Here is a 23,369-nt window from a genome sequence, read left to right as displayed (position 1 = left end):
ACCCCACCACCAAAGACATTTTTCCCTCCCCACCCTTATCTGCTTCTGGAGGGACCACTCTCTCCGTGACTCCCTTTTCTGCTCCACACACCCCTCTAGCAACCGCAGGAAGTGCTACACCTGCCCCTACACCTCACCCCCATCCCAGGCCCCAAGAAGACTTTCCACATCAAGCAGATGTTCACCTGCACATCTGCTAATGTGGTATACTGCATCCACTGTTCCCGATGTGGCCTCCTCTACATCAGGGAAACCAAGCGGAGGCTTGGGGACCGCTTTGCCGAACACCTATGCTCAGTTCGCACTAAACAACTACACCTCCCAGTCACGAACCATTTCAACTCCCCTCCCATTCCTCAGACGACATGTCCATCCTGGGCCTCCTGCGGTGCCACAACGATGCTACCCGAAGGTTGCAGGAACAGCACCTCATATTTCGCTTGGGAACCCTGCAGCCCAATGGTATCAATGTGGACTTCACAAGCTTCAAAATCTCCCCTCCCACTACCGCATCCCAAAACCAGCCCAGCTCGTCCCTGCCTCCCTAACCTGTCCTTCCTCCCACCTATCCCCTCCTCCCACCTCAAGCCCCACCCCCATCTCCTACCTACTAACCTCATCCCGCCCCCTTGACCTGTCCGTCCTCCCTGGACTGACCTATCTCCTCCCTACCTCCCCACCTACACTCACCTTTACTGGCTCCATCCCCGCCTCTTTGACCTGTCTGTTTCCTCTCCACCTATCTTCTCCTTTATCCATCTTCTATCCGCCTTCCCCTCTCTCCCTATTTATTTCAGAACTCCCTTCCCCTCCCCAATTTCTGAAGAAGGGTCTAGGCCCGAAACGTCAGCCTTCCTGCTCCTCTGATGCTGCTTGGCCTGCTGTGTTCATCCAGCTCTACACCTTGTTATCTAACAACCATCAAACCTGGCTTTCACATCCTCCTCTGCATGTTTCTCCAGTCAACAATGTTCAAGTACTAATTCTTATTTTTGCCATTCGTAAGGAAATAATAAAAGATTTGACTGTAATTCTTTTCCAACATTTTTAAAATTAGTTCTTGAATGATCTAGCACTAAAAGCTTTGCTTTGTACTAATGACACTTGGAGGAAAGGATTAATGGTTATCTTTTCTAACATCATTACCTGTGTATGTTATCTTTCATATTTCATTTGGTCAGGATGATTTCATCATAACATAACTAACGGGTGTGCAAAACAAAAGGATTGAATTTATCTGACATATGGACTGAATTGTTTATCCTTTGTATTTCTTTGGGCAGCTCTTGAGCTATCATGTGAACTTGCTGCGGCGTGTAGCCAGTACTTTTGTTGTGCGAATACTTAATGGATTCAGATTTTTCAATGCTTGTTTTAATTTATCCCAGCACAATAGATTGATGTAAAAAAAATTCAGTTGCAATTAACAAAATTAAAATGTTGCATGTAAATATTGTTTTGGATTCATTAATTTATTGTTAGAAAACTAGAACCAGAAAAAAAGGTTTTTTCTAAATGTCATTCCATGTGAAGCAATTTGTCAAAGCACTGTTGTAATTTCAACACGTTTGTGCCCAGCGAATCTGAGACTATTTGCATTTGGCTTATGAAGAAATTATGTGGGAGTGGGTTTATTCAGGCATTTACAGTATTCTACAATAACAACTTACATTTGTACATCTCTAATGTAGAAAACCACTGCAAGGTGCTTCACAATAGTGTAATTTGCAAAATAAATTGCAATAAAGCCACATTGGAAAACTTGTAATTCTGCAGCCCTTCTAAGACCCAAAGCTGTTAACTGCCAATGAAGTAATTTTGAAGCATGATTACAATTAAAAATAGGAAAAACAGTGACCTAATTTTCTGACATCAGGCACCAACAAACTGCTACATAATAGTGAGCAGATTTTGTAGTTTCTAGTGATGTTGGTTCAGAGATATCGGGCATAACTTTTTTGTTTTATTCACTCATGGGATGTAGTTATCATTGTTTGGGACAACATTTATTACCCAGCTTCAGTTGTCCTTGAGAAGGTGATGGTGAGCTGCCTTGAACTGCTGCAATCTTTTTTATGTTGGCATACCCACAATGCTCTTGGGGAGGGAGTTTTAGGATATTGACCTAGTGACACCCTTGTTTGAGAAGGGAGGGAGACAGAAAATGGGAAACTTTAGGATGGTTAGCCTGACCTCGGTCATTGGTATAGTTTTAGAGACCATCATTGAGAATGAAAATGTGGAATACTTGGAAGTGATGGCAACATAGGTCTGAGTCAGCACAGTGTCGTCAGGGGGAACGTCATGAAATCTGTTAGAATCCATTGATATGATAATGAGTAAGTGGAAAGAGGAGAGCCAGTGGATGCGATGTATTTCAATTTCCATAAGTTCTTTGATGAGGTAATGCACAGGAGACTGTTAAATAGGATAAGAGCCCCTGGTGTTGGGGGCTAAGTACTGACATGGATAGGGGATTTGGTTGACTGGCAGAAGGCAGAGAGAGTGATAGATGTCTTTTTCAGGATCGCGGCTGATGACTAGGTGACTTCTGCAAGAGTCAATGTTGGGGCCACAACTATGCACCTTTATACTTTAACCATCTGGACAAAGGAGATGAGGGCATTGTTGATAAGTTGCAAATGACAAAGATAGGTGGGAGGACACGTAATGTTCAAGAGGCAGGGAGGCTGCAGAAGGACTTTTATAGACTAGGAGAGTGGGCAAAGAATTGGCACATAGAATACAGTGTGGAAAAGTGTGAAGTTATGCACTTTCATAGGAAGGATAGAGGTGTAGACTCCATTCTAAAAGGAGAAAGGCTTCAGAAATCTGATGCAGAAAGGGACTTAGGAATCCTAGTTCTGGATTCTTCTAAGGTTAACATGCAGGTTTGTTTGGCAGGTGGGAAGGCAAATGCAGTGTTAGCATTCATTTTTAAAAGGGCTAGAATACAAGAGCAAAGTTGTATTGCTGAGGCTGAATAGGGCTGTGGTCAGACTGCATTTGGAATATTGTGAGCAGTTTTGGGTCCCATATCTAAAGACAGATGTGCTGACCTCGCAGGGGTTCCAGGGGAGGTTCTTGGGAATGAAGAGCTTACCATAGGAACAGTTCAGGACTCTGGGTCTGTACACGATGGAGTTTAGAAGGATGAGAGGATCTCATTGAAACTTGCAGAATACTGCAGCCCACAGAAAGCGACTGGCCCAGAGAGAGTCCCTGATCGTGCATTCGGATCCTGCGTGTACCATCTGGCAGGAGTATTTGCTGACATCTTTAATCTCTCCTTACCATGGTCTGAAGTCCTTACTTGCTACAAGAAGACCAGCGTTATCCTGGTGCCAAAGAAAATTCATGCAGCATGCCTCAATGACTCTATAATTGAGGTGCTTCCAGAGGTTAGTCATGGCTTACATCAATTCTAGCCTCCCAGCCTGCCTTGATCCCTTGCAATTTGCCTACTGTCGTGACAGTTCCACGGCAGGCGCCGTCTCCTTGCCCTTCACGCATCCCTGGAACATCTGGAAAACAAGGACTACAGCTCTGCCTTCAACACCATAATTCCAACCAAACTAAGCTCCAAACTTTGAGACCTAAGTCTCTGCTCTGCCCTCTGCAACTGGATCCTTGACTTTCTGACCCACAGACTGCAATCGGTCAGAGTAGGCAGCAACGCCTCCACAATAATCTTCAACACCGGCACCCCGCAAGGGTGCATACTTAGCCCCCTATACACTCATGACTGTGTGGCCAAATTTTGTCCTAACTCCATCTACAAGTTCACCGACAACATCACCATGACGAGATAGGCATGCAGGAAAGAGTAGCATGGTGTAAAGATAACAATCTCTCCCACAAAGTCAGCAAAATGAAAGAGCTGGTCATCGACTTCAGGAAGCAAGGTAGAGGGCACACCCCTGTCCACAATAATGGTGCCAAGGTGGAGTTAGTTGAGAGCATCAAGTTTCTAGGAGTGATGATCGTCCACAATCTGTCCACAACGTGAGTCCACCCACGTTGATGCTACGGTCAAGAAAGCACAACAATGCCTCTACTTCCTCAGGAGGCTAAGGAAATTTGGCATGTCTGTAAAGACACTTACCAATTTTTAGAGATGCATCTAGATTGAATGCTTTCTATGATGCATCATGGCTTGGTGTGGCAAGGGCCCAGGGCCTTAAGAAACTACAGAGAGTTGTGAACATTATCTAGTCTATCATGCAAGCCAACCTTTCATCCATTGACTCCATCTATAATTCTCGCTACCTCGGGAATGCAGCCAAAATAATCAAAGAACTCTTCCAATCTCTTTCAAGAGACCGAAGATACAAAAGCTTAAACACGTAACCAATGGATTCAAGAACAGCTGCTTCCTTGCTGTCATCAGACTTCTGAAAGAACGTTCAAATTTTAAATTTAAATGTGTCGCTCTTTGTGCACCTTCTCTGCAGCAGTAACATTGCATTCTTTGCTCTGCTGTGTTACCCTAATGAACTTTGAATGGTATGGTCTGCCTGTGCTGCGCACAAAACAAAACTTCGCTGTACCTAGGTATATGTGACAATAATAAATCAAAGCAAAATAATATACAGAGAGGTCTAAGTAGAGTGGATGTGGAGAAGATGTCTCCATTGGTAGAGAGACTAGGATCTAAGGGCGTAGCCTCAGAGTGAATGGATAACCATTTAGAACTGAGCTGAAGAATTCCTTCAGCCAAAGGTTGGTGAATCTGTAAAACTCATTGCCACAGAAGTCTGTGGAGGCCAAGTCATTGAGTGTAATTAAGACAGGTTCTTGATTGGTAAGGGAATCAAAGGTTACAGGGAGAAGGCAAGAAAATGGGGCTGAGAAGCATATCAACCGTGATCGAGTTAACTCCGCCATTAGGTTGGTTGTGGTGCCTAATTCTGCACCTGCATCTTGTAGTTTTTTGGACACTGATCAACGACGTATTTCGCAGTCAGGAAGGTGAGTAACCTGGAGATAACGTGATGGTGTTCCCACGTGTCTGCTGCCATTGCCCTTCTAAATAGTAGTGGTTGTGGATTTGAAGGGCATTGCTAAGGAACCTTGATGACTTTCTGCACTGCATCTTAAAGAATTACATAATTCCCCTTGCTGTGTGTCGCTGGTGGAGGAAGTGAATGTTTGTTTGTGGCTGTGGTGCCTATCAGACAGGCTGCTTTATTCTGGATAGTTCAAACTTCTTGAATGTCATTTGAAGCTGCAATCATCTAGACCAGCATGGTGAGTTCCATTACACTCCTAAGACCATAAGAATTAGGAGTAGAATTAGGCCATTTAGCCCATAGTTTGCTCTGCCATTCGAACATGGCTGATATATATTTCTCAATGCCATACTCCTATCTTCTCCCTTTAACCTTTTGATCCCCTTACTAATCAAAAACTTATCTATCTCTGTCTTAGATATGTTCAATGACTTTTGGCCTCCGCAGATTAACCACCATCTGGCTGAAGAAATTCCTCCTCATCTCGGTTCTAAAGGGTTGTCCCTTTACTCTGAGGCTGCACCCTTGGATCCTAGTCTCTCCTACTAGTGGAGACATCTCCACATACTTTATTTAGACCTCTCAGAATTTTGAAAGTTTCAATGACCTCCTGTCTCATCATTCTAAATTCCATCGAGTATAGACCCAGAGTCCTCAGCAGTTCATCCCTGCTGTTGTATTCTGATTTCTGCCTTGTAGATGGTGGACTCTGGGGAGTCAGGAGGTGGGTTACTTGCTGCAAGATTCCTAGCTTCTGACCTGCTCTTGTAGCCACAGTATTAATATGGCTGGTGCATATCAGTTCTCAGTCAATAGTAGTTATTATATTGATAATGGGGGATTAAGTGATGGTAATGCCATTGAATGGTAGTTGGAGTATCTCTTTTGTTGGAGATGGTCATTGCCTAGGAGTTGTATGGTATGCATGTTTCTTGCCACTTGTCAGCCCAGGTCTGGATGTTGTCCTGGTCTTTATGCATCTGGACATGGACTGAGTATCTGAGGAAGACCCTGAAGGGGCCCTGATGCTAACTTTTAAATCTCTGCCACAGAGGTGGTGCCAGTGTGGTTCCACTTTATAAGAAGGGTGGTAGAGAAAGAACAGGGAACTATAAATCAGTGAGTCTAATATCAGTGGTAGGGAAACTATTGGAGAAAATAGTGTAGGGGGAATTTAATCTCCATTTAGAGAGGCAAGGTGTAATGAGGGATAGTCTGCATGGCTCTGTCAAAGGGAGGTCATGCCGAACAAACCTGGTGGAATTTTTCAAGGAGGTGACCAAGTGTTTGGATGAGGGTATATGTTACAGGTTGTATGATTTCAGCAAGACCTTTGAAAAGGTCTCACGTGAGAAACTGATAAAGAACGTAAAGGGCCATGGGAGCCAGAGTAACTTGGCAAGATGGATCTAAGATCAGTTCAGTTACAGGAGCTGGTGGTAGAAGACTGTTTGTGTGACTGGAGACTGATGAGCAGTGGCATATGTTAGGGATCACAGGCTGGGTCACTTGTTTGCAGTATTCATAAACGATGAATATATGGGAGAGATAAGTATGTTTGCAGATGACAAAGATTGGCTGTGTTGTGGACAGGAGGAAGGTGTGAGGTTTCTGGAGGATACAAACAGATTTGTCAAATGAGCAGATCAACTGCAGATGGTATTTAACCCTAATAAATGAGGTGATGTTCCTTCTCTCAAAGTGCAAGACCAGGAATACTCAATGTAAGGAAGGAAACACAATACCTCTGAGGTTAGTTGAGGTGGGAAACTTCATAACCTTTTGAAATTCTTTCATAGAATCCCTGCAGTGTGGAAACAGCCCCTTCGGCCCAACAAGTCCACATTGACCCTCAGAGCATCCCGTCCAGACCCATCCCCTATAATCCATCTAATCTACATAACCATGGCCAATCCACCTAGCTTGCTCATCTTTGGACCATAGGAGGAAACCGGAGCACCTAGAAGAAACCCACGCAGACACTGGGAGAATGTGCAAACTCCACGCAGACAGTTGACCAAGGGTGGAATTGAACCTGGGTCTCTAGTGCTGTGAGGCAGCAGTGCTAACCACTAAGCCACTGTGAAACGTACTTGGATGAACACTTGAAATGCTATAATATTCAAGGCTATGGACCTAGTGTGGGAAAATGAGACTAGTGAAGGTAGTAGCATATTTTTGGCAGTTCAAACTTGATGGGCTGAAGGGCCTCTTTTTACTGTATGATTCTGAGTTGAAATGGCCCTGAAGATTGTGAATAATCCCCTCTTCTGACCTTTTCATGGACTTTAGGTCATTCATGAAGCAGCTGAAGATGGTTGGGCCCAGACCACTACCCAAAGGAATTCTGGTCGTGGTTACTGACCTACAGCAACAACACCATTTTCCTCTGTGCTAAATGAGTCCATTCAGTAGAGTGTTCTCCCTCCAATTCACATTTACTCTGACTCTAGTTTTGCTAGGGCTCATTGATACCACACTTGGTCAAATATAGCCTTGACGTCAAAGCCAGTACACTCTCCCCATCTGGACTTCAGCTCTCTTGTCCATTTCTGGACCAAGGTTTTTTTTTAATATATATTGGTTCATTTGTAAACTGCAGCAGATTCGTTTTCAGAATAGAGCAATGAAATCAAATCTTTTGTGCCCATGTGAAGCAAATTGAGCCTTGGTTTAATGTCACATCTATTGATAGTATCTTTTGGAGTAAGGTACTGCTCGGCTTTGAGGAAAGTCTGCCTAAATTTTTACGTAAAATCTTTGGATTGGGACTTGAAGCTACAATCTTCTGAGTTAAAGTTGAGTGCTCCCAACTGCACCATGTCTGGTACTGCAGAGATATTGTGACAGGTGATAAAACTTAGTTACAGAAATTGTTTTTAAGGATTGTGTTCCTGCGGGTAGAGAACTGGAGAAATTTGGAGACAAAATTCCAGAGCTTAGGATGGTGGTAGCTGAAGTTGCAGTAATCAATGACAAAAATTCACCTACAAGATGGAGGAGTACAGAGATCTAAGGTTGTAGTGCCAGAGAAAATCAGAGATCAGGAGAAGAGGAACCACTTATTGATTTCCATAATTTAAATTGCGTAATTTGGCTTATAGTTTTGTTTGCACACTTCATTACATTGCTGATAGAAAATACAAATGCAAATGATTTTGAAACTGAGCAATATTTTAGTGTTGGTTCATGTTCCCATGGCTTTGAAAATGTATTGATCAGTCCTAAAATACTTAAAATGCATTCAACTCATATTTTTTTGGTGAATAAAAATATATTTTTTCCAATCACAGTTAACCCAGATTGTCTTTTCCAATAGGTTCACATTTGGAAGTACAGTGAAGCAAACGCTTAGTTGGAAAGTATTGCCTTGACTGCAGTACAGGATGGTTTACTGACCAAGACTTTATTCATTTACTAAACTTGTACATATGCCTGGAGTGTTGGAGTTCCTGGGGACTGCCTTTTTACTCATTTGGAAAATTTGACCCATTATCATTTGCTACAACTGTGGACAGTCTAAATGATGACCTCTCAAAGCCATTCAGGTAAGCCTTTTCAATATCTATCTTGTGTTGTGTGAAGTGTATGCCAAGATTAAATGATGGATTTGAAGTGTTACCAAAGCTGCATGAAGCAGTCGCCTCTCTGTCTCTGTCTCTGTCTCTGTCTCTGTCTCTGTCCCTCTCCTGCTTTCCCAACCCCCTCCCAAACCCCCAAATCCTGCTTCTGATTAATTTCCAGTGATTCCTGTAGGGAGTACATGGCTATTCTGTGACCTCAGATTTGAATTTGGTTATGATATATTTGTTACCGGGTCAAACATGAATTGCCACTTGGATAATGTACTTTTTGGGCTTTTGGCACTTCTGGAGGCTTAACCAGATCTTGATGCCATGCTATCCAAGAGGAGGGGAGGAAATTGTCGTAGTAAATTCTGCACGGTACAATGCTACTTTCTAAAGTTTGACGTATACGTGGAAAAAATGCTATATCAGACCAGTTTCTGTAATATGCTGCATGTTTCTAAACAAATCTTAACTTCTGTAAGTAACAACTGGAATCTAGATTGCATTTAATGAAGTATTATGGTTACTAGGCATATACGGTACAATTTGTCATGCCAAATATTGCTTAGTAAATATCATGATAACTAGTGTCTTAATTGTCCTTGCAGTAGTTGGCAAGATTTCTTGTCTCCCTAGGTAATATCTGAACTCCCAACATCTCTGACTGCTAAAAATACACTACATACAGATTCCAAAAGTGATCTTAAAGTAGTTGAAAGCTTGATTTTGAAGAAAGGTGAAAAAACTTGTGTGTTTTTTTTAATTATACAACTATTTGGATGCCAAAGCTCCCCTTGCCTTGTTTCATAGTATGTGCACTCCTTGATCAAGTTTCAATGTCTCTTTTCTGTTGAGTGGAATATTTTATGTAATTTAACAAGTGGTCTAGAGATAAAATAGTTTTGTGGGAAGACCATGGAGGAAACTTGTATCTTCTTTCTAGACTTTTGGTTGACACCTACATAATTGAGCGTGAAGGTATGCGTTGGATCTGAGGTTACTTTTGATCTTATGTGTATGTCGTCAGTGCTTATGCGAAAACTTGGAATGTTTGCAGCTTGCCTTGTCCATACCAAAACCTCATACGTTTAATTTTGGGACATTGTTGCATTGTACAGCTAGTGCGCAGATCAACAGGAGGCTGGAAGAACACAGCAAGCCAGGCAGCATCTGGAGAAAAGGAAAAGTCAACATTTCGCGTATTACCCTTCTTCAGGACTGGATGTGGGGGTAGTGGGAGCTGCAGTTAAAGTGAGGGGGAGGGTAGCGGAATAGTGGTGAGAGGTAGACACCGCTGGTAGGTATGACCTGGTTGGTCACTGGGAGGGATGAATCTGGTTGGTAACTGGAAGTTAGGGCAATTTGGTGTGTTATTGCTGGAAAAATGTTGGTGCATTAATAAGCACTTTATTGCTTATAAGGAAGCCCGGAAGTCGAGGGGATTAAGAGGCGCTTGCAAATTGAAATAGAAATCGTGTTCCATCGAAGCATAGAAATTAGAAGTTGGAGTAGACCAGTCTGTTCTTTGAGCCTGCTTCTTCATTCAGTATGATTATGGCTGATCATCCAAGTCAGTACCCTGTTCCTGCTTTCTCCCTTAAACCATTGATTCCGTTAGCCTTAAGAACTATATCTAAATCTTTCTTATAGGCATTCACTGATTTGGCTTTAACCACTTTCTGTGGCAGAGAATTCCGCAGGCTCATCACTCTCTCTAGGTGAAGAAATTTCTCCTTTGTTCAGTCCTAAATGGCTTACCACATATTCTTAGCTGTGACCCTCTGATTCTGGAGTCCCCAGTCATTAGCAACATCTGTCCTGCACTTATCCTATCTAACCCTGATGGAATTTTATAGGTTTGTGTGAGATCGCCTCCCAGCCCTTCATTCTTTAAAACTCCAGAGAATATAGCCCTGATCAATCCAGGTTAAAAACTGAAAGAACTACAGATGCTGTAAACCAAAACCAAAAACAAAATCGGAATTTGTTTTGACAAAGGGTCACTGGACCCAAACGTTAATTCCAATTTCTCTTCACAGATGCTGCCACACCTGCTGAGCTTTTCCAGCAATTTCTGTTTTTGTTTCTGATCAATCTAATCTCTGTTCATATGTCAGTCCTGCCACCCACTCTTAACTTGTGGGTATTTTTTTTTTAAAGACTTGCTTGGTTTGCACATTGTTTGTTAAACACGCCTCAGAATGTTAAGGCTGGAACTTAGCACTTCTTGCTTTCAATATTATTTAATCAACTTGTTAACACATCTCTGTGGCAGTTGGCACTTGGGACCAGGATCTTCTGGCTCAGAGATAGGGACATGATCACTGCATCACAACAGCCTGCACCATAAGTACCCCTTGAATGAATTAACTAAGTTTCAATTTGTTGTGGGAGTTTGAATCTATGATCCCTGGGCCTATGGATAGCGATAGTCAGTTCAGTGACATTACCACGATGCTACTGTCTACCTTTGTTAGTGCAATCAATTAACTTGCGGTTCAGAAAGGGATAAATGTTGATCAGTTTGGATTGTGCAATCTTGTTCCTTCTTGCAGTCAATGGTTGGAGATTTTAATAATATCATTTTTAAAAAAAATTTGTTCTGTTGCCTCTCTACTGCCTTTCGGCACAATCATTTTCCACTTTATTTTTCTTTCTTGACTTGGTTTGACTTTATTTTACCTTCCTCTCCGACATTCTTGTTTCTTTCCCACTTCTAAAATCTCATTTGGTTAAGGAAGTGCATTGGTTCCAGAATGCACTTAAGTCTTGTTCACTCAGCTCCTAGTGGTTCCTTTTACTCTTCAGTTACCAGCTAGTTAACGGTACAAAAATATTCAGAGCTGAATGGTTTAGGAGAGAGTAGCAAATAACGTGCACCAAACTGTTCCATTTCTCAGCAAGGTATGATGAAGGTGGGTGAAAATGCATAAATTCCCCCTCAAATTACAATAAACTTTTTTCAGTGGTGACCAGAGGTTACATTTTTGTTGGATATTTGTTTCCAGTAGTTGAGCATAATTTGAGGGTTTGAAGAGTTGTCAAGATTAATCAATTAGTACTTTTTACTTTTGAAACCTATTGCTACTGTTCAGACGAATGGGGGGGGCATCTCTTAGAGACTTGTAAAATTCTAACGGGACTGGACAGGGTAGATGCAGGGAGGATGTTCCCGATGGTGGGTGTGTCCAGAACCAGGGGTCACAGTATAAGGATTCAGGGTAGACAATTTAGGCAGGTGATGAGGAGACGTTTCTTCACCCAAAGAGTGGTGAGCCTGTGGTATTCATTACTACAGGAAGTAGTTGATGCCAAAACATCGAATGTATTCAAGAGGTGACTAGATATAGCACTGGGGGTGAATGGGATCAAAGGTTATGGGGAGAAAGCAGGATTATGCTATTGAGTTGGATGATCAGCCATGATTGTGAAGAATGGTGGAGCAGGCTCAACGGGCTGAATGGCCTCGTGTTGCACCTATCTTCAATGTTTCTAAACCTGAATTCTCTAACTTGATGATTTTATATGAAATGTAAGTATTCAAAAGTACAGCTAGTTAATTTGATCAGAGACTAACAACAAACTAATAACAGGCTATTGCTTGAAAATAAATACATGTCACATGATAATAGAGGAAATTGATAAAAGTGGGGCCTGGCTATTGTCCCAAGAGAGTCTGGGTTTGAATTCTACTTCCAGGATTACATAACTATCTTCCTGTCAGCAGGTTTCTTGAAGTGGTATTGATGGCACTTGTGGTTAAGTCCTTGGTTTCCTGTTGGTTTCATTGCCTGACTGAAGGGGGCCAGCAGTGGCCACCTTCAAGAGAGAAAAGAACAGTGAGAAACACACAAACACTTGTTTTTGTGATGATGCAAACTTTCTTACAAACTAAAGATGCCAGTTACAAAGATATTAATTACTTGAGATAAATCAATGAATTGCAATGATTTCTGAAGAATATCCCAGACCCCATTTTGTTTTAGCATTTCATGTAACCATGCATTTCTTCTTGGCCTGAGGTTGCCGTGCCACTTGCACGTTACCAACATTGAGCACCAATAGCCTCGTCATTATTTTGAAACAAATCTGGCCCCCTGCAGGTTTTGAAAGATGCCTTTTATTTCACAATTTCACCATTTGACTAAACAAAGGCTAATGGAATTTTATAATTCTGTTGTATTTTAGATTATTCAATTGATTAAATTTTCTGTGTCTCCCTGTTATTGTGATTTGTGGTTGCATGGTGAACTATGAAGGACAAATGCCATGTTACTGTTTCAACATTTTAAAGTTGTTGGATGACTCATTTAGCTCGCTTTTGGCATTTAATTTTTTTCAATTTGTAACGGATAGTTAATTTGCATATGGATTGTATGTCTTGGTTTTGAAGTGGCAATCTTTCAAATCATGTTGATATTCAGGACCAAGCTGAATTTTAAGATATCTCCATATCTGAACAATGTAACTAGAAGTTTAGATCTATAGATTTCACGAGAGCTTTATTTTATGTATAAATTCAGATAATTCCAACATATTCCTTTAACTTGTATTATAATGCACGTGCTGTGGGTTACACGAAAGCTTGGGGAAGTTGCTGCCTAAGGCCTTTTGGCTATAGTACACCGAGGGGGCTGGAAACTAGGATGGGTATGACTCTGACATTGTGAATTATGATTATTGAAATTGTATTGAGGCACCTTGGAGTGGAGCATGATGTATGGAGAAATGTTACAACTGTCGTATTTTATGTAATTTCCTATTTGAAATTTTTATGCCCTAGGGCTGTATACCTGAAGTGGAATGTACTTTGTAAATGTTAAGACCATTACAGGCATGTTAAGTGAAACATACTGTAAGTGGACAAGTTAAATTTCACTGCAAATTTTGTAATGTTAAGGTTGAAATGTTTTTTGTCTATTTTCTTATAAATGTCATGCAGTATTTTGGGTAAAGTAATACTTCTAATTTCTTCAGTGCATACTTTTTCAAGTGTATAGTATGTTGTATCTTGCAGTTTGTTTTGCCTTTTTATTTGGCTGCTTCAGCAATTAAACATTTGTCAAAACCTTGCAATGAAGTTTTCTCCATTCATACGGTTTAGTTTATTAATAAATCAAAGTATTTTAAATAGTTCTATTTAGCTCCTACTTTCATAATTGCTTAATTGAAATTAGGATATTTGATTTCCATAATTTTATATGGTATATGCACGACTTTTGAGGATTGCAGGTCAGACAAATTATAGTGCTTCTGTGGATGTAGTTGGGTTACCACTACATGGAAGAAGTGCAAACCATTCAGCAAGTGAAAATACAATGGTAATGAGTTAGAGTACTTCTGCACACAACTAATTGATGTGCTTTTTTTAAAGAGTTAATTACTGGTGCTGTAAATTTTAATATGATATCTGATTACAAACTCAAGGACTTGAGTCACCAGCCAGGCTAAGATGAAGTCTGTCTAGTTGTGATTTCCAGTGTGAAATTCTAGTGCATCAGAATGTTATTTGTGTGCAGAATTTTGGATTCGTATCTGTATCAGATTATAATGTCCAATATTGATTGCAGTATTACAGATATGTTGAAAAGGAAGTTTCAGCAGAAGACAAACTTGATTTAACATTAAAAGGATTTTTCTCATTGTATTAAAACTAACCTGTGGGGGCAGAATGTAATTTTACCTATAGAGTTCACTTACGATCAGGTTAAGGTTAACCCTGTCATATAGTTTTCAGTTTAAGAGTTATTTAGTGCATGTGTCTAATTATGAAAGTTACATCGACTGTAAAAATTAAAACAAAGTGTTCTCAGTAAGGCATTTATGTTTGTTTTAGTTTTCAGCATTGCAGTTTTGGATGCATTCTTTCTGAGGAGGTATTTTCCATCCATATTTTTAAAATTGAGAAGTCTTAGATGTGCATATATTGGAAGACAGTAGAAGTTGAATAAAGTAGAAGAGCAGATGTGTTCAAGTAGAAATAGATTAACTGCAATGAACAAATGAATAATAAAAAGACAACTTGTAGCAATTAACAGCATGGTGAACGGTGTGAAAATGAAATTTGTGTATTCTTCAATCATGCAAAAACAATAAAATGTTTTGTTCTTCCATATTTGCATTATGCCTAGAGACAGTTTTAATTATATACAGAACTTGCGTTTAATTAGTACGTTATTTTTGTCTGGATCTTTTAAGGTACTACACAGCTGGAAGTACAATATACAGTGTCATGTACATGTGTGGAGCTATGATCAGTAATTGTCTGTCACTGGTGTCGGCCAAATTTAGGGTTAAACTGTTAAATCTGTTAAGTTAATGTCACTTTTGGGAGAAATAAAATCACATGATATAAATATGTTAACAAATTCATGTGACCAAATGATTACAGATTATAGCTGATATTATAAAGCTAATTAAGTTAAAGAGTTTGTAACATTTGATGTCCTGAGAGAACTGTTGAGGTTCAGATAATGTGGAACAATTTGAAACTGCCCAATAATGTGAAAGAAGTGCTAGTAGTTCTTCAGTATTTGCAGGAACAGTGATCAGTTTTCCCAGGCAAGGGAAAGTGATTTGGATGCTTATAGGGAATTAAATCTGAAATATTCTTTCCATTCAGGAACCTCATTATTTTGCCCTTCTGGGTTTCACATGGGTGTGCTTGAAGGTGAACAAGGAATCTTCATGCACATGTCATCAGGTTAGACATGTTTATCCAATTCACTGCTGTCCAGAAGCAAAGATTCTGTATTCAGCATCTACTTCATGAACTCTGGCACATGTCAGAGTTACCAAGGTAAGTACTCTGCAGGGAGTGCTACTTCAGTGAGACTGAAATTGGTGAAAAGGAAGAGCTGCAGCCATGGCCAGGTGAGGGGCTGCTATTCGCACCACTGCTTAAGAAATTGCGTGTGTCCGAGAGCTCACTTCACCTGTCTCGCATTTGACTTATCTTCAGTTGCATTTCCCTTCACTGAGGCATAAGAATAGCTCTTACATTTGTTTGCATCTCTGACGTTGTGCAAAAGAATCAATAATGGCAGCAGGAGCAGAACAAGAACCATCCTCCTTAATCGCATGTCATTTGGTAAAAGGAATGAGCACAGCGATCCAAATTAAATGAAGAGAAACCCCATGTAGGATGTACAGCAGATCTGCTCCTTTAACATACATGAGAACCAATGTCTTGGGACGCTCGGGTTTTCATGGTAGTTTATTGCTGACATCTGTAGCCTCCTGGAACAAGACCTCCTTTCGCAGTGGATCAGGTAGGCACAGTTTGCCTGTGGCTGTCAATGCGCCCGCTCTGGTGTTGGTACCTGCTTTTATGATAACTTTATGTGCCATGTTGCAGAACCTGGGTAAGTTAGAATGTGGAATTTCACATCCGGATTTGAACCCGGGTCCCCAGAACATTATATGGGTCTCTGATTAGTGGTTTATTGATAATACAGCTAGGTCACCACCTAGATGAGATTGGAGATTATAGACTGGTTGGACTGAAGGGTCTGTTTCCATGCTCTATGACTGTATGTACTATAAATGAGCAAGAGTTCACAAACTCAATGCTGACACAGCTGTTTCTTTTGTAAAGTTCATGCAACTTGTAGACGGAGTTCGACTGAACTTCATTCCACCCTATTTTACTAATTGATTTTCACTAATGTTTTACATTTAGAATATAGATAGTGTTCAAAATTGCTTCAGAATTGAGTAGTTTAGTTAGTTATTTTAATTCATAGTGTACTGTTTGAAGCAGTCAGTGTGATAATGTGAAATACTTGAGGATCATAAAATGTTTATGTTGAAGTGGTGGTGTGGTCTTTTATTTCCTTTTTTTCCTTTCCTTTTTGTTTTTCCTTTCTTTTTCTTTCTCCTTTTTTCTTTTTTATTTCTTTTTATTCCCCTTTTTTCCTTCCTGTCCTGTCCTGTGTACACTGCCTGCCATGTTGGGAAAGGAAACCTAATTGGGTATGCTTTCTGTAGTGATTGGAGCAATGTCAGCCAGGTGGACCTCATAAAAATGAGTTCCCTGATTGTGGCTCCTAATCTGGTCCAATCATGGAGCCCTGACTGATAGATATAAACAGGAGTGGCAGTGGTTCTGTTCACTTTAGGAGCCAGCTCTGAGTTAGCTGCATCAGTGTCATGTACTTTGCATATGTAACTAAAGGGTGACTTAGTGATGGGATCCTGGCCCTCGTGAAGTTATTTCACTTTTAAAATGGACTCGTCCAAATTGGGGCAATTTTTTTCCAACCTAGCAAAACGTTTAGGTAAAAAAATGTAAAACTTCTGTTTAACATAGAAAGTTAATCACGGATAGGTTACCTATATATTAAACTTGAGCATAACAGTTGTGTATTTTGTTAAATATTACATTTGGTGTGTCTAAACGGCAACTAATTTGGAGGCGGCGAAGTTACTGGGCCTTCATTGTGTAGCATTATTACATTTGTGTCAATATTGCCATTTGGGTGGTATCTGAAAAGATTAGGTTGTCAAAAGGATTTTGTTGTACATTTTTTAAAAAAGGAAATGTGCCAATTCCTTGAATTAAGTGCATTTTAAAATCATCATTATTAGCTTGAAAATTTTCAGAAAGTCATGAAATGCTGATTTATAGAAAGGAGAAATAGCTCCATTTGACAAGCCCTCTCTGACAAAGGAAGCAAGAGGCAACAGCATGCAATTCACGGATATTTAGTAATCCATATGCAGTTGTATCACTGTGAATGTGGCTGGCTATATTTACCATGCGCAGTGGAGTTCTTTTTTACATACTTATCACTTCAGAGAAAAATATGCAGATTTAATGTTTGTGGATAAAAAGTGATATAAATGAATTTGGACATGCAGCTTAGGTTGCCTGCATTAATTTGAGGCACCAGAACTGTACAGTTTTGTTTTTTGCATTGATAAATGTCTTATGAAGAGCAGTTGAGAACTCTGGGTCTGTACTCATGGAGTTTAGAAGAATGAGGGCAGATCTTATTGAATCTTACAGAATACTGAAAGGCCTGTATAGAGTGGACATGGAGAAGATGTGTTACCACTAGAAGGAGAGAGTAGAATTTGAGGGCACAGCCTCCGAGTGAAGGGACAAACTTTAGAGCTGAGATGTGCAGGAATTTCTTTAGTCAGAGAGTGGTGACTCTGGAACTCAAGCCACAGAATGGTTTGGAAGGTAAGGGAGAAGGCAGGAGAATGGGGTTGAGAAATATATCAGCCACGATTGAATGACCCTGTGTAATTACAGTAAGACATTTTTGCAGCCCTCAAATTCCAGCTTATTCTGTCACTGAAACAATGTGCACTCAATGAACGTCAAGATACCATTTACCGCTTTTTCCACCCTGCGGCATTTGCATGCTTACTTTCAACAATTGGTGTACAAGGACATCCAGGTCTTGTTGCACCTCCACCTTTCCCAATTTACAGCTATTCAGATAATCTGCCTTACTTTTTTGTTACCAAAGTGAATAACCTCACATTTATCCACATTTGTACTTCATCTGCTGTACATTTGTCCAGTCAAATGGTCCAAAACACAGTGAAGCATCTCTGCATCCTCCTCACACTTCACTTTCCACTCTCGAACGAGAGGTATACTAGATCAACAGTATGACTGCCTCTGTAAACTTATCTTTTTGGAGGGTTGTGTACAGGAATTAAATGCTTACATTTTATTTCATGAAGCTGCAAAGAAATAGGTGACTGATATTCTATATTTGGTGTTGTACATCTTAAAGTGCACAAGTCCCTAAATTTGTAAAGGCTTAATTTTTTAACTCTATTTGGAAAGTGAAAGTTATTTACTTTTTCTCAATAACCATCCTTTTCAAACAGAAAATGTCAAATTTTGTGGTGCTTTTCTCCCCAAAAGAATGGGAGATGGTAAAGCACTTCACCATTTTTTTCCCCTCAAGCCATATCTCTAAGCAAATTCAGCTTTATGACAGCTGATGTTAATGATTTTTGATTTGTGTGTAATTGATAGCAATATCAAGTTGACTGCACGTTATTTCAGTAACTGTCAGTGACAGAATAAGCTGGAATTTGAGGGGTGCATTTATTGTCAATGCCACTGCTAGGTGGCGCAGTGACTGCATGTGCAGAAGCAAGGTTTGCAGTGCCATGTCACTGGCAGCGATAGACCAGCAGCTATCGGGAGCAAATAATGAATGGCAGTGGTTCCAACATTGTTCCTGTGGAACACCACATCCAACCTTTCTGAGCAGTTATCTAAATATCCCTAGTAAGGGGAGAGAGAGGCAGGAGCTAAAATCTGTTTGTGTGTTTTGTTTTCACTTTGCTGTTCAGTCCAGTCTGTTTGATCTACAAGGGGACCCAAGGTTAGGCTTTGAGCAAATGAGTGTGTCTGTAAGTTATTATCTGGGGTTTGGGACCCTCACAACATGTCTCTGGAGTTGCCCCATCCAATTGCACACTCTGCCTGGTCAAAAACTCACTGACAAACAAGCAATTATTCACTGCCGGCATTGCACATGTTCTGAACATTGCGAGACAATGCACCTCGCATGGTTCTCTATCCTCATGGTGAGTAATCCTTGCGTGTGTGGCAATAAAGGTTCTGTTGTAGTAATCTAGCATCATTGGTACCATCTGTGCATGTATGGGTGACCATCTTTGCCGCTTGGGCCTTCACTACATTCTGTCTGAAATTTAAAGCCTTACTTAGCAAACAGCTATTGTGTTCCTGCTTTCGGACCTGAGTATACTACTAAGCCAAGGATCAGGATAACGTCACATGACCAGCAGGTATGAGTCCCAAGCAACTATATGTTAGACTCAAGAATGTGTACAGAAGTTGCTCTGTGACTGCAAGTTATCAGTTTGTTGAGTAAGCCTTTTAAAGATTCTCAAGTAAATTAAACCCATGGTTACTTGCTAATCTGAGTAAGAAGGTTGTAATTCTCTGTTAAGGAATTCAACACAAATAACTATATAACAATAAACTATAGCTACTACAGTTTATTTAAAATTATGTAATTGAAGATCTGGAGATGAGGCTAATTATGGTATGGCAAATGCCCATGGGCTCCATGTGGGTAATTCCATTTTACATTGAAGCATTGCAACCTTCACTGATAGACAACTGCTTAATTGGGAGGGGAAAACACATCATATTAGCAACCTGCAAGTAAATGAAGATGGTAATGGTTCTAGATCCTTGTATTTTTTTGTGGTTCTCCTATGCATCATATGTCTTATAATGCAGCTTGGGAATTTTACTTTGTCTTGCGCCACTATCTCTGAATGTCCAGATGTATGGTCATCTGGTCTGTTATTTATATGGTCTGAATTTCTGTCACAGTAACTTTTGAATTTGAACCTTCAGTCAGTAAGTCATGCAACAATAAGTTTAACTACATAGAATTAACCTTGAGGTTATGGGTAAACAGAATGTTATCCTGTACTACTTTTATATCTCTTAATGAAGTCCTCATCTGATTTTTGAAAAGTTGAGGGCTCCTTGACTTGAGTGTTATTCTGAGCAGACTAAATTATACAAGTTTGTGGGCCATGATTTTTTTTTTCATGGATATCTGTGTATCCATTTTACATAGGCATTCTATTTATGAAATGCATGTGCACTCTATTTAAACATGTACATTCTTCACCTTTGTGGCTTACTTGGGTGTATTCTATGAAATGTTGTGAGCAATGTACAAATTGTTCTTGTTAATATGTCAAGTTGTACATTTTGAATGCATCAATTTTCTATGTATGTGGAATTCAGTCACTAACATCATTATGCAAGACTCAATCATGAAATACATAAAGAACAAATTAGTAAATAAAAATATCCAAGTGAAAGTAGAACAAAGTTGTCTAAACTTCAGAGGTTGTGTTTGACATACAACCCATAGTTTTGACACTCCCTGTTTTGAACAGATACACGACAGGAAGTTACCAAGTTGTAATTCAATAGAAGAATTCAGTTTATGCCAAAAACTGCAAGAATAAAGCTTATGCGGTTTGTGATCATTTGACCTGAGATCACATTTTAGTCTTTAAACTTATTTGATCATTTAAGGATTTGAGAGGACAGTGTTCTTTTACTTGTGGTTATGTGCCAAGTACATAAAACATTGTTTTCCACCAATTATGTACTGTAGTATAAAGGGCATTAGCTGATTCTTAACATAATAAATTAAATAGACAAGATAGAATCTCATTATTTTCTGGCAGTCATTGACCAATTTTATGAATATTCAGAGGGAGAATAAGTTGCAATAATGATGTCTTCGTTGTAGTAAACCTGATGGGGTAGAAATATTAGAGCTAGACTTTAATTGTCAGGAACTTCTATCAGGTATTAGTCCAACATTGCTCACCTTTTTGGAAATGTTTAGTTAAACATGTATTAAATCTGTTTGGGAAGAAAAAGCATTTTTTTTAACCATCTACTAGATTAAATGATTTTATTTTACCCCCTTTTATAGATAGACAGTTGTAGCGTTACTATTAATAAGTAGAATGGCATTGATTTGAAGTATGCATTTCAAATATCATCAGAGAATGCTGCAGCTGCCTGATTCTGGAACTGCTAGAAGTAATTTCATTTTCTTGATATCAAGTCACAATGCAAGGAGCACTCCGACAATATTCATTTGTGAAGGGAGAGATCCAACAACCTGAGATAACAAGGTGTAGAGCTGGATGAACACAGCAGGCCAAGCAGCATCAGAGGAGCAGGAAGGCTGACGTTTCGGGCGTGGATCCTCCTCCAGAAGAAGGATAACTATAAACTATAGCTACTACAGTTTATTTAAAATTATGTAATTGAAGATCTGGAGATGAGGCTAATTATGGTATGGCAAATGCCCATGGGCTCCATGTGGGTAATTCCATTTTACATTGAAGCACTGCAACCTTTGCTGATAGACAACTGCTTTATTGGGAGGGGAAAACACATCATTTCACATTTCTCAAGAAGGATCTAGGCCCGAAACGTCAGCCTTCCTGCTCCGCTGATGCTGCTTGGCCTGCTGTGTTCATCCAGCTCTACACCTTGTTATTCTCAGATTCTCCAGCATCTGCAGTTCCTGCTATCTCTGATCCAACAACCTGCACCAGTTTGTGAAGGTTCACCCGTGTCCCTTTATACACTATTTTTATTCGCTTGCAGGATGTTGGCAATTCTGGCTTGGCAAGCACTTACTGTCCATTCAAAATTTCCCTTGAGAGAGTGATGGTGAGCTGCAGACTGCATGGTTTAGTACACCCACATGCTGTTAAAAAGAGTGTTCCAGGATTTTGATCCAGCAACAGTGAAGAAGTGATGCTAAAATTCCAGGTCGGATTGGTGTGCACCTTCAAGGGAAACTTGCGGGTGTTGGTGTTCTCATGTCTCTTGTCCTTTTATCCTTATAAGTGGTCGAGGTTTATTTGGAGGTTGATGTTGAAGGAGCCTTGTCGAGTTGCCACAGCAGATCTTGCAGATATTTCACATCACTGCCGCTGTGTGATAGTGGTGAAGATGTTAGATGAGGTTCCCATCAAGCACTTTGCTTTGCTTTGTCCTGGATGGTGTAAAGCTGCACTCCTCCAGGCAAATGGAAAATATTCCATTATACTCTTGACTTGTGCTTTGTAAGTGATGGACACTCTTCGGGGTGTCAGGAGGTGAGGTTACTTACTAATTCGCAGCATCTGACCTCTTAGGCACACTTTGTGGCTTGTTCAGCTTTTGTCAGTGGTAGTCCTCAGATGATAGTGGCCAGTGCAGCAATAGCAATGGTATTGAAATATAAAAAAGAGAAATGCTTAATTTTCTCTTGTCGAAGGTGGCAATTGCCTAACATCTGTGTGGCATGAATTTTGCATGCCCTTTGTCAAGCCAAGCCTAATGTTTACCAGGTCTTGCTACATGTGAACACGTGCTTCAGTATTTGACAGGAAGTGAAGACATGGTGTTGTTACTGGACTGATAATCCAGAGATCAGGAGATCTGAGGACCTGGGATCAAATCCCACTAAACGATGGGACTTGGCTCTTTTTTTAAAGCCTGAAATTAAACATCTAATGATGACTGTGAAACTGTTCATTGTTGTAAAAGTGTGTCTGGTTCACCGAGATGGAAAAGGAAATCTCAGCCAGGCCTACGTGTGACTCTGGTCCTGCTTGACTCTTAACAGCCCTCTGAAAATGTCTAGCAAACCACTCAGTTGTATCAAAGCCGTAAAGTCTCAAAGAAGTGAAACTGAATCAGCCATTGGGCACTGACCTCAGTGGAGACCAAGGCTTGTTGTCCCATTGAAGGTCGCATCCGTTATGGTGTGTGGTACTAGCACCGTGGTAAACAGAGTAGATTTTAAACATATGGAGCAGGTGAAGACTGGTGCTTCACACCAACTGGTGGTGTGGGTCATCAGTAGCAAGAGAATTTTTACTTGAGCACAAAGTGGAAGTTCGTGGCCTGGTATGTCCCTACTTTACCAGTCGGGCAGTTAAGAACATAGATAAAGTGGGAATAGAGCAGCCTCAGCCCTTGCAATTGTTTGAGAATCTTGCAGCTTGTGTAGACAAGAGCAAAGGCTGTAGTTTGGATGACTCGACTGACTTTGATACTGTGATACAGGAAACAGTTTGTGGTGCAGAAAACCATTTATGGAGAGAAAAATTAAAAATAATGTATCTTACTACCAATACAATTTAGTCAGATGGACAATGATCTCTGCAACCAAGAGCAAGAATCCAGAGGCCGTGCTGCCTGCCCATTGGGTCACCAGCAGATATCCTGTACCTTGCAATGAGA

The 23,369-nt window shown here is 40.3% G+C and overlaps 1 protein-coding gene across 6 annotated transcripts in view; it reads left to right on the top strand.

Moving 5' to 3' along the window:
* The window catches only part of hdac4 (histone deacetylase 4), a 461,100-nt gene that overhangs the window by 23,228 nt on the left and 414,503 nt on the right, over positions 1-23,369 (top strand). For 5 of the 6 annotated variants that reach the window (XM_048598645.1, XM_048598640.1, XM_048598638.1 and 2 more), the window contains exon 2: positions 8,332-8,560. The exons of the other annotated variant lie outside the window; for it this stretch is intronic. In XM_048598645.1, the coding sequence (XP_048454602.1) occupies positions 8,536-8,560 (25 nt within the window). In that variant the 5' untranslated portion in view covers positions 8,332-8,535. The remainder of the gene's footprint in view (positions 1-8,331; positions 8,561-23,369) is intronic. 6 annotated transcript variants of the gene reach the window in all.

The sequence above is a fragment of the Rhincodon typus genome, chromosome 7 (assembly GCF_021869965.1).
Source record: "Rhincodon typus isolate 14 chromosome 7, sRhiTyp1.1, whole genome shotgun sequence".
Lineage (NCBI taxonomy): Eukaryota > Metazoa > Chordata > Chondrichthyes > Orectolobiformes > Rhincodontidae > Rhincodon > Rhincodon typus.
This window is presented reverse-complemented; position numbering and strand designations above follow the sequence as displayed.